The sequence below is a fragment of the Peromyscus eremicus genome, chromosome 19, assembly GCF_949786415.1.
Source record: "Peromyscus eremicus chromosome 19, PerEre_H2_v1, whole genome shotgun sequence".
Lineage (NCBI taxonomy): Eukaryota > Metazoa > Chordata > Mammalia > Rodentia > Cricetidae > Peromyscus > Peromyscus eremicus.
Genome location: NC_081435.1, coordinates 47,054,474 through 47,066,614, shown reverse-complemented (window position 1 = coordinate 47,066,614; position 12,141 = coordinate 47,054,474). Strand labels below are relative to the sequence as shown.

Genomic DNA, 12,141 nt, shown 5'->3' with positions numbered 1-12,141 from the left:
TTCCTCATGTGATGCTTTCTATGATGCTCAATAAAAACAGAGCAAAACCCCTTGTTAGGGATAGATACATACCCAAACAAACACAGATACAAACAGAGCACAGATTCAGACTCCTACAACAGACAAACACAAGGAGAATGAAGTGGACAATTCAGCTCTGGACTTGCTCTTGTTTAATCAACTCCAAGGGAAGTGCTTTTCTTTCCTTAATGTGACATCCATGCATTATTGTTGACTTGGGGTTAATAACTACTACGTATAATCCTCCAACAAAGTATTTAAAATATAAATTTTATTCTTACTGCCAAAAGTCATTCATTTTATGGAAAATAATCTCATAAAATTTGTAGCCAAGGGTTGTCTGGCTTAAAAAAAAAAAAACATGGTATTATTTTGGTCAGCTTGGGCCAGACATAGAAAATAAAAATCCTAGTGTCCAATGAGACATGAAGGGAACTGAAAACTGCCTGCCTTTGCTGTAGGAATCACAAAACAGAATTGAAAACACAAAACTTGAAAACCTCCATTGGCAAGGCAATGTTGAGAGCCATATGCAGCCTCCTAAAGCAACAGAGATCAACAACAGCCCAATCAAGGCTCCACCAGACAAGGGATCTTAGCCAGCAGGAGTTGCCCATAGCACACAGTGAGTACAACAGAATCACCTACTAATAGGCTTCAATCCATACACAGAACCAGAGGCAAGCATGAGGACAACAGCCACCTGGAAGTCCTTGAATATCAACAACTTGAAAAATGGATGTCCCAGTCCCAAGCTGGAAAGTATCCATCTACACTTTCCAGTGGCATCTGGTGCTTTCTGTGCCATGAAAGACAAGGGGCTTGGAGAGTAGATATGGAGGAGTGAAGAAGGGGCCCACTGGCAAACATATGCCCCCAGACTACCAGAATCTGCTTACTAGGTACTGAAGTTACACATTAGTGTCTCAGAGTTCCAAGATACAGCAAGAAAAATTTCCAGCTGCCTTAAGAAGTTCCTGAAAACTAAGTAGATTGACGTACTGAAGGCCACTTGGGTTGTTTACAGTTTGGGGCTATTACATATAATTGCTATTACATTTACATAGAAGGTTTCATGTAAATGTAAGTTTTCATTTTCTGAGAGTAAAGTTGTTTTGTTTTGTTTTTCTGTAATAAAAGGGGAGAGAGAAAGAGAAGAGTCCCTAGGTGTCTGTGGGAGTGACAGCGGAATGGGACAGCGGTAACTTCCTTCCCTGTTGAGACTTTAAGAAAAACACAGAAAACGGAACAGAGATCTAGAAATGAACCTAGGAATTAGTTGAGTCATTTTTCTTTAAGTAGATAGAGTCTAACCTGTTTAGGACTCTTGAACAATGCTTATTTAAATACTATGTTCCACACATTCTCCTTTAATTTGGTTACATTATAATGCAATTTAGAAGCATTTTGAGTTTCACGGTCAGTTGACTATCATTGGATTTTTTTTTTATAATTTCTAAAATAAAACAGAATACAGTTTTCCAATGTTTTGTCAAAAAAATCGTTAAAGCATGGACTCAGCAACTAAAGCTTGTAATTTTTAGTTTGACTCTTTTGACACAGATGAATCAACATCACTAATGACCATCATGTAAGGAAAGTTTATGAATCCATGTTACATTACACAGCTCCTGATTTGATCCTATTAGGTACAGTGTACCGCTCTGAAACAATGATAGGCAGTATGTGATAATAACCTGCCACAGGCTAAACACTGTATAAAGGCCTTGGGGTGCCCAGTATTTCATTCAGGAAACTTTTTTTTTTCCAGAGCTAGAACAAAATGGTGAAATGATCCATTAATACAGATTTTGAAGTCAGTGATGGACAAGTGTCATTCCAAATTAAAACACACTGCAAACGTTACTAGAAATATCACCAATGTACAGCCTACAAGAGAGCTTACACATCACTTAAGCACCTTTTCCTGTCATGGAACATGAACAGATAAAGTATTGAGTAGAGACTGGACGTTCATAGCAGAATCAATGAAAATGTGGAAAATAATAAAAGATAGTTTGTTAGAACTTTCTCTTTAACTTAAGTCAATAAATTATTAAAAAATACATGTTTTCCCTTTTTGCTCTCACTAATTCATCCCAAATGGCTGTAGCATATCTTCCCACGAGATGAACTGAGTGTATTTTATACACCAAGCATCTATTGCCTTTTCACAGATAATTTTACAGCAGAGAGAATTCTTTTTTACTGAGTTCACTGAAGTTACCTTTAGTGATAAAAGCTCTAATGCTTCCTCAATCTTCTTCTAAATACTGTCACTTGTTTTGTTTGTAAGACAGTCCGATGTCACATCTCAGGCTAACCTGAAGCTCACAGTCCTTCCTCTTCAGGTTTGCAAGTGTCAGAACTACGGGAATGGTTTGCAAAGGCTATAGGACAGTTTCACATTTATAAAATAAAATGTGCTACTTCATCATTAGAAGGAACTACTTATATAATCATCTAAATTTGCCTAACACATATTCTAAATACATAATTATCAGGAAGTTTCCTTGTGTGTAATAATTATTCAAAATACCTCCTTGAATTGTATCACAAAATATTTTGTTTAGAAATCTAAATAAACTAATGTGATATTACACTCCTGAAAGAAAAAAAATAATAATAAAAGGAACCATGGAACTTGTTGTACAATCATTTCACATGAAACGTATTTTCATAAAATATGTCCTCCACACTAAATTTCTAAATGTTTTTAAGATAAACAAGGAAGTTAAAATGCAGTTTTAAAAAGTATCCACTGGGTCGGTAAAATAAGATTAAACTCCAAATATCCGAAAACAAAACTGCATTAAAACTGCAATGTATTATTTAAACGTCAAATCAATTGTTACTAAGATTATCTTTCAGGAAATCTATTTTAAAGGACAATTCATTTGATTTCAAAGTCAAATTCTAAAGAAAAAAAGTTCACAAAGCTAATGGTCACAATGTCATAACAGTCTATCTCTCTGATTATTCAAATAATTCTGACTGTTGATAAATTGTCACCAAAATAGACATAAATGAAGTCCAGAGAACAGTGAAAACACACTTATGTGACATCCTCAGCCATTTCCCCAGATTGCTCACACACTATCAAGTAGTGTTTAAAGTGTTGGAAATGAACCTATCATGAATGACATATCACTGACCTCCCAGTAAGTGTTCAATTCCCACTTGAAGGTTCCCAAGGAAACCAAATTTTAGTCATATGAAAGCAAAGGTTTGTGATCATGTAAATAAAGAAGAAACACAAGTGTCGAGACAGTACCAAATAATGAAAATTATAGGGGAAGGAACTAAAACCAGCCCTCTTGTTAGAGACATCAAATGAACACACATGCATGTAAACACCAGAAAAAGCAAATACAGAGGGGTAGGAGGAATTTTATCCAGCAGAGACGTAACCAAAAGGCTGCCCAAAGTTAAGACTCATGCTAACAACAAAACCTCAGAGAGGCTTTGGGTCTAATAAGAAGGATAAATCCCACAATCATTCCCAAATCCATAAAGATAGCTACTGTGATTTTTTTTAAGTAAATGAAGTCAAGAAGAGATAAGACTCTGGTCCAGGACATGAAGTGGCATACACCTGTAATACACACATATGTGCCACATCTCCGGGCTTACCTCATAAGACCAGACGCATTGAGTCCCACCAAAGCGGCGAACACAGCGCCCCACCTCCACATCCTCGTGAGTGGTGTACATTTCTCGGAGGCATTCGCCAATGTGAGGCACCATCCTCCTGAGAACTTCTCGGCTGAAGATCATGCCAGGTCCTCCCATGCAGAAGTTCTCCCCAGGCTCCAGCCCCAGCTTTCCAAGTTCTTCTGTATTCCCCAGGCCAGTCTGTCCCAGGTAGAGAGGCTTGCTGCTATTTAGAGACCTAAGGAATTCTTCTAATTTATCACCTACAAAGAGAAAACCAAGAGTCACCTCCTTTCCTCATTTCACAGGCAATTACCGTGTTCGATGGAGTGGAAGGACTTCCGCCATTGCTTCTAACCTCCTCGTACACCTTATACCGCTGGGAAGAAGAAACACTTTTCCCTTCCACAATTTTTTAAAATGCAAACTTATGATTATTTCTTAAATCTTAATACAATTTTAACAAATCTAACAATCATCAAATTTGCAGCAGAGGTGAGATAAAGATAAAGGGAATAAAGACGATTTGTTAGTCCATTTGAAGCGACAACAGTTCCCAGAAATAAAACACAATATCAAATGCTGGTGTTTTGTGTTGTTTGGGTAATCATTTGATAGCCAATAAATATTCTTCTTTGTGTGCATATCTGTGTCTATGTCCTTACAGGTAGGAGGTCAGAGTTCAGCCTTAGGTGTTCTTCCTCTGGTTCCAGGGACCTTGTTTTTGGAGACAATGTCATTTTAACTTGCCTGGAGCTCACCAAGTAGACTATACTGGCAGGCTAGAGAGCCCCAGAAAGTATTCTGCCACATCTAACCTTTTCTTTTCACGTGGATTTTGGGGATGCAACTCTGGTCGAATGCCTCCAAGGTAAGCACTCTGCCAACTTAGCTACTGCTATAGCTCCAATATTCAACTATATGTTTTTTATAATAATTGACTTGGTTGGGTGATTCTCATCAGTTAAACTTCAGTCACATACAACCTACATTATTTAAGGGGACATTTAAATGAAATTTCATGTTGAAACTGAACTTGGGAAGGCATTACTTTAGAGGGAAAAAGTTATAACCAATACAATAAAAATAATACCATAAATTGACTTGTGGGTGGCAAGTTGATCAAAATAAAGGATTTAAAATAAAACTCTGTAGCTGTAAGAGTTCAAAGCATTTGATATTCTATATAACAATATATCAGAATAAGTAGTCAACCTCCACATTCTTAATCAGCCTTGGTACTCTCATTTTTGATTAACAGGACATGTGTGGCCCCTATCTCAATCCCATCTCTCACCCTCTAGCTCTCAAAACGGATTTTTTTAAAGCTGTGACTGAGTTCTTTATTTAAAAAAAAAACACTTTTCATTTTTAATAGAAACAGAATATGCCATTTCAAAAATATGAGGCACAATGCTTCAAAGAATTAAAACAAATGGCCGAAGTAGGTACAATCAATGTACACTGAAAAGCATGACCCCCTTGCCAGGAAATCTTTTGTGATTTTTGATGGGAAACGGAAGATAATTATCCTAAAGTCCAAGGACCACAATGCAAGGAACAGAAAGCAAAATTAGCTTAAGTGTCAATACTTTTGAAAGTGGCAAATTTTTTTTTCTGAATCAACCATAAATACCGTATTTGAGGAATGCAGTCACAATAGGCTTGCTTGCACTTAATATCAAAATCTCTCATTTCAAACGGCACCAGCACAGTGATTCTGCTCCTCTCAACTCAAAACTCAGAACATCAACTGCTAACGTCAACTCCTTGTCCCAAAGAAGACCTTTGGATTTGCTTGGCCGTACGTTATGTGAAGAATATTAACCTTGATCATGATGAAGCCATAGTTTTCCAAGTAGCCAGCACATACTGAGGAAGGGCTGCCCTCCACAGCACAAGAAGTTAGAAAGCATGGGGAGCACAGACTGCTTCTTCAGGGTAAGCCTGTTCCTTTGGTGTCTTTTCCCACCTTTTCCACTCTCTGAACCAGAAAGATTTACTTCTGTACTCTAAGGAACTTTGAGCCATTGCACTTAGACATTCTCTGACCACAACCTCTGACAATCTATAAAAAACAAAAGACACACACACACACACACACACACACACACACACACACCTGCCCCTTCCCTGACAAAGTTTCCTCGTGCTGTGGCTGCATGATGTGGTTCTAGGTAGTTCTTTTAGACTCTGTCATGCATTGCAGCCACCAAGATGAACTGGAAAGGATCTACCATTAGCGCGCATGATGTAGCTTGCAGCGATCAGGGTCTGCATAAATAAATCTAAAGCTCTTTCAACCTCTCTTCTCCACCTGACCCTTGGGGAGCCCCACTCATCGCCTCTGGGTTTTATTAAAGTGTGGCAGAGAATGGGGAACAGCTAGCATGCTGGGCTAGTGGGTGTATCCAAGGTTCTCAGTGTGGGGCAAGTTTCTAAAGGCAACAGAATGTTCAAACACGGGTCTGGGACAGTAAAAGATGGCTATCCTCAACATCAGCGGTTCTAAAACCACTCTAGACCAGGCTGAAACAAAGGAGAAATGGAGTAAAGCAACAACGTGAAATCTCCAGTCCTGCTCAAGCCAGCATCCTGCATCTCTTTTCCTCGAGCCAGGACACGCCCCTCTGGACAGATTTGGGAAACTATCACCTACTTGGGGGAGGGGCGGGAATGGCTTTTGGGTTAGCTCTAAGGTCCTTTTCTTCACCTTTCGAGCCAGACGGAAGGAGCAACTGCAAGAGCGAGGAAAGTGAATAAAGCTGAGCAGGTATGAGGCGAGTCCACGCTGCAGAAGAGGAGGAGCAGGCTAAGAATGGTGGGAGGATGCTAAGGGTGGGGATAGCGAGTCGGGGGCTGCAGAAGCCCCGCAGGTGCTGGCAGAGAAGCAGTGGAGGGGCTGGGGTTGACAGAAGCGAAATGAATCAGGAGGTGGGCAGGGGGGACAGCTGACACTGGGAGGTCACCTTTGATGTAGACATCGTCGTCGGCGCGCATGAACCACTCATACTTGTCCAGGTAGTGGTCGTGCATGTACTTGATCATCATGAAGGACTTCTTCTGGGGAGGGTAGGAATCGTCGACCCCCGGCAGCTGGATGACAGGCAAAGGTGGAGGGGGCTGGCCGAGCGCGGCACTGGGAGGCTGCTGACTGGAAAAGAACTCCACGCGGCCGGGGATGAAGCGCGCCCAGGTCCTCTGCGCGGCCAGCGCGCGGCTGCCCAGGTACTTCTGCGCGGTCATCACACCCACGTACAGGAAGTCCCCGGGTCCTGGGCTCGGGGCAGCGGCGCCCCCGTCTCCGCTGCCGTTGTGGCTGCTCCCTGGCCGGCCACCCTTCCGAGGGCCAGCCGCGCCCCCATCCTCTTCCTCCGGTTCCCCTTTGGCTGCTGGAGCGACGGGAAGCGCCGTCGCACCTTCGGGCTTGTGTCCTCGCCTCCTCTGCGGCAGCGGAGCTGGTTGCTGCCAGGGGCTGCTCCGAAAACTGGGACCTCCGGGCGCCGCCTCCGGCCGCTGCGGCCCCAAGAGCTCCTGGCTGGCAGGGGGCGGCGACTGCTCTAGCCGCGGCCGGGACTGGGGCTGGGGGAGCGGCTGCTGCGCGCCCGCGCGGGGCCCGGTGGCCAAGCGGCCGTAGTAGGAGCAGAGGCTGGAGCCGTGTCGCCTCCTCTCGCTCAGCTCGGCCACCCGGGGGGCGATGAGCCAGGACGCGGCGGTGAAGCCCAGGACCAGCCCCAGCGCCACGCTCACCCACGGGCGGCGGGAGCGCACGGCCATCGCGGCAGCACCGGGCTCGGACGCAGATTGGGCGGTGTGGGCGATGCCACGGGTCCCCTAGGCTGGCTGCCGCCTCCGCTGGGTCTCCGCGACCCCAGCCGGGGCCGTGGAACGCCGCCTGGGCGCCAACGCGGGCTGGCGAGCCACACGCCGAGCTGCCAGCCGTGCGCTGCAGCTCCAGGCGAACCGGCCGCTCTGCGCCGCGCTGGGGCTCCCGCCGAGGGTCGGGAGTGAAACTTCGGCAGCGGCGGAGGTGGCCGCGGCGGCCGCGAGAGGAGCTGCAGGAGGAGGAGCGGCGGCGGCAACGCGTCCGCTTCTCGGCTGCCACCCTGTCACAGGCGCGCCTGGTCCCTCCTCCTCCCGGAGCCTCCGCCCTCGCTCCCCGCCTCCCTCCCACCCGCTGCCGGGCTCGGGACCGGCCCGAAGGAGGAGCCACCCGCGTCGCGGCTGCCAGGCGTGGAGAAGCGCGCGGGTCGTGGTATTTCCCCGTCCCCCGCCCTTGGACGCCCCCCAGCCAGCGCCTGGCTCGGCCAGCCTCCCCTCCGGAAAGAAACGCCGCCTGTGCGGCCACCTCCGGCTTCCAGCGCGGCGGTCCCCTGGTCTCCCCTCCTTTGGCTCCAGCTCCGGGTCCCGTCCCACCCCCGCCCCGCCCTCCTGACCCAGCTTCCCCGGCCTCTGTCGCGCTCCTCCCGGTGCCTCTGCCCGGCTGGCTTGACCCGCGGAGCTAGAATCCCCGAACCCCCAGCAAGAGCGAACTACTGTGGGTGGGCTCCCCTCTCCCACCGTGACGTCCTGGCGTGACCCTCTCCCACTGCGCCCAGTTCAGGGTCGGAAGAGCTACTTTGGCGGTTTGGGTTCTCAGTGGCTACGCTTACTGTTTGCCACTGTGCCGCGCCCTCTCTCTCCACTCAACTGCCAGGAAACCAACGGTCAGTCCCAGCCTAGCTGCCCTACCTGCACCTTTCCCCCTCCCTCTCCCGGCCAGAGCATCAGCAACACTTGGTGCCGCGTGAAAAAAAAATCTGAGATTGTAAATACACGTTCCGAAGGCCTGGAGAGATGAAGGTGAATTGGGGGCGGGGGGGGGGGCGCGGGAGGGGGCTGTTCAATCCTCAAAGAACTTGTGAAGACTGTGCTCCACCTGTTGACTTGGGAAATGTGGGGCTGCCTGATTGTCCCCTCCTCCGCTCTTCTGGTAGTCTCTTGTGTGGAAATAAGAAGCATGAATCATTTTCTGTCTGGGAAGAAGACTAAGTAGGACCGGCAAATGATTACAAAATGCGAACAAATCAGAAAACCTCAAAGACGCAAACCAAGGAGATCATCCCCGACGAACTTAGTCATAAAATAAAATAGAAGGTGTGATTTTTGTTCTTGCCTATTCCGAGACACTGACAGAAGACGGTTCATCTCTCCGGCGAGGGATCTCAAAATGGTTAAATTGTATTGGCCAAAATCACTTCAATATTGAGAAGAAATTATCTGAAACTAAGTAATTTTTCAAAGGAGACATTTCAAAATTGTTCTCTGAACAGATTCGTGTGTCTAACCGTAGACGGTCTGGTGTGTCTGACATCCCAAACCTTTGACTTCTGTCCAGTTTCGGTGTTCTGCTTTATAGATCAGCCTCAACGGGGATGATATTGAATGGCATTAGGCGTAATGGCTCTGTAGAGCACCGTGCTGGCAGCATCCCTGGAACAGTAAGCCTGACTGGAGCCATTGCAGGAGGGTTCTTTCCACACCAGTCACTGGCTGTACATGAGCCCAGATGACTAAAGGTTGCTTCTGTTTGACAATGAATCTCCTTTCCTTTCCACATCTGAGGCTTGCCCTGGGACTCATGGGAATGAAGACGATCAGATTCTTTCTCAATGTCGAATTTCAGCTAGGAAACAAACCTAGCCAAGCATACAGGACTATCCTGACTTAAAAATATATCTTCACAAAAAAAAAATTTAATTTTCATGCAGGTGTTATCTCGTGGAACTTTGGCCATAATGAATATTCTTTATCCCTCATGGTAGCCGCTGTCCACGTAAGAATTTGTGGCACTTGAAATGTGGCTAGTATGACTGAGGAAATGTATTTTCAGTTGTATATAACTTGAATTAATTCTGATTTAAATGTCCCCGTGTGGTCAGCTGCTGCCGTGGTGGACAGCACATTTACAAAGAGTTTCCAGTTACGTATGGTCCGTGATTGAGGACCAAGTCTGCTTACACATCAGCAAACACGCCCTTACAGCTCTCAGCTGCTCTTCATTCTAGTGGGTGCTGTCCATGGGTTGACCTACAAAGCCATTAATTCTCATTAGGCACAAATAACCTACTCAGGGCCTGTTTAGAATGATTGAGAAGAAAGTTAATTCCATTGATTAGTTCGCTTAGCAAGCATGTATAAGACACTACTACATACCAACCAGTCAAAGTGGACAGTTTTGGACATGGAGACTTAGCTAGATCATTGCTGCCTCCTAAGACGGAGTTTAGTGTGCTGACAGTGGACCCTAGGTTGAACATAATACCCCAGTGCAAAGTATCACAGTGCTGATAGGTAGGAGGATGGAGAAACACAGTCCTATAAGAGTATTCTGGTACTTTAGGACATCAGTTTGGGAATCAGGAAGACACAAAGAGCTTTTTGTAATAAAATGAAGGTATTATTGAAGCAGTATCCAGTGCTACCCGAGGGATTTAGGGAACCTGCTTCAAATCCTTTGCCCTTTAGATGTCTCACCTGAACATCACATTTCTATGAGAGTTTACCAGCACACTGAATGTGTTTAGTACAACCTGTAGGTCACTGTAGACCCAGGAAATGTTAGTTCTTGCTCCTGTCTGATCTCTTCAAAATTTTCCATATCACCTCCTGTTTATATTTACTTTTGTGTAGTGTGTGTGTGTGTGTGTGTGTGTGTGTGTGTGTGTGTGTATGTTCCTTCAACTGTATGAGTCTCAGGAAATCAATCTCAGGTCATCAGGCCTGGCAGCCTTTACCACTGAAACACCTTATCAAACATTGTTTTCATGTTTCTTCTTTTATTAATTTTATTAGTATTTAACATCCCTTGCAAACCTGATGCTGTTATCAAGAAACAGACATAAAGAGACAAGGTTCCTGCTTCATGGAGCTTTAGTCTACTAAGGAAGATCTACAGTGCTACATAAGAACTATGTAAATAAATAAACATGCTGGCTCGTCTACCCATGTCTTCAAAATAGAGAACCATAGTGGTTATGTGCATGGGAATGTGACAATTTAAAAGTGGTATAACCAGAGTTCTTTATAATTCTATCAAACATAGGCAAAAATAAAGGAACCAACCATAAGATTAGTTGCAGCCAAATGACTTGAATTCACTCCCCAGCACAAAATATGCCACCCCTGTGAATAAGTAAAACATAATTTCAAATATTCAAAAAATTAAAAACCTCTTCTCACAGCTTCGGAAGAACTTTTGAGCAGAGAGAATTGGCTGGCACCAAGCCTCTGGGACAGGCACTGCCTACTGAAGATCACCAGAAGCTAGGGGAGGTTGGAAATGGGAGGGAGCTGTTGGCCTACTGAAAAAAAAAATATCCAGAAATGTACAAAAGAACTAATATGAACTCCAAATGTAAGATATGTGATTAAAATGTTTAACAGCCACCTTTAAAAATAAATTAGTCTGATTATTTTTCCTGCTCTCAAATTAACATATCCAAAATGTCATTATAATATGCTATCAGTGTAAAATTATTAGTGAGATGTTTTATATTCCTTTTAGTGACACTGTTTTTTTAAGGCCATTATAGCACATAACAATTCATATGAACCACAGTTTCAGTGTTTAATAGATACATGTAGCTAGTGGCTAACAGTGGATAGTGTATATTTAGTGTCTTATAACTATTTGCAAAATCTCTGGATTTCTTCTAAGTCACAATAAAGATGCTATGTAGAGTAATCTTATGGTTGTTATTTGTGTTTTACAAGAAGAAAAAAAATTATATAAGTTCACCCTAATGCCTGTGGGAAGAAAAATCTAGAGAAGGGGAGATTTGTTGTAGAAGGCATTTAAAACTCCTAGCATCTGGAGGTATATACCAGTGCTAGGGGCCACAGTTAGCATGTGTGAGTCCATGAGCTCAAATACAAGCCTGCCAAAGTTAAAAAAAAAAATACTTTTAGCAAATAAGAAAGGTAAAACACCTTTTCGCTCTTCACCCACAGCGTCTGCACCTCTCATTTTTAAGGAGAAGCTGTGAGACTTTTTTTAATGTTTTGAATATTTTAAATTACATTTTCTTTTTTCATGGGGGGTGGTGGATCTTGTGCCGTGTGCATATGTAGAAGTGGGAGGAAGCAGTACAGTAGGTGTCGGGGTGTGAATCCAAGCTGTTTGGCTGCAGGCACCTTTACCCACTGAGCACTGTGATTTTATTAATTTTATTAATCTGGAGTAAGTATTATGTTTACTGAGATTCCTATAGTTACTTATTTGGTATTTCCCAAAGCCAGTGAAACAATTTTTTCATACTTATTTTAACCTTGAAAATACGTGAATTTTAGAATAAATATTTTTCTGGGATTTTTTTTAAATTAAAAAAAGCAATATATTTCTAGGAAGAATTTAAGGAAAAGAAAGCTATCTGAACAAGAGGTAATAGCAGCATATTTACATGGAAACTATCACCCAAGGGTAAA

At 44.1% G+C, this 12,141-nt stretch overlaps 1 protein-coding gene across 1 annotated transcript in view; it reads right to left on the bottom strand.

The window, feature by feature from the left end:
* The window catches only part of Chsy3 (chondroitin sulfate synthase 3), a 231,126-nt gene extending 223,674 nt beyond the window's left edge, over nucleotides 1–7,452 (bottom strand). The window contains exons 1-2 of the mRNA XM_059246531.1: nucleotides 6,645–7,452; nucleotides 3,655–3,938 (exon numbers count right to left, since the gene is read on the bottom strand). Of these exons, the coding sequence (XP_059102514.1) occupies nucleotides 3,655–3,938; nucleotides 6,645–7,452 (1,092 nt within the window). The remainder of the gene's footprint in view (nucleotides 1–3,654; nucleotides 3,939–6,644) is intronic.
* Between the last annotated feature and the right edge of the window lie 4,689 nt (nucleotides 7,453–12,141).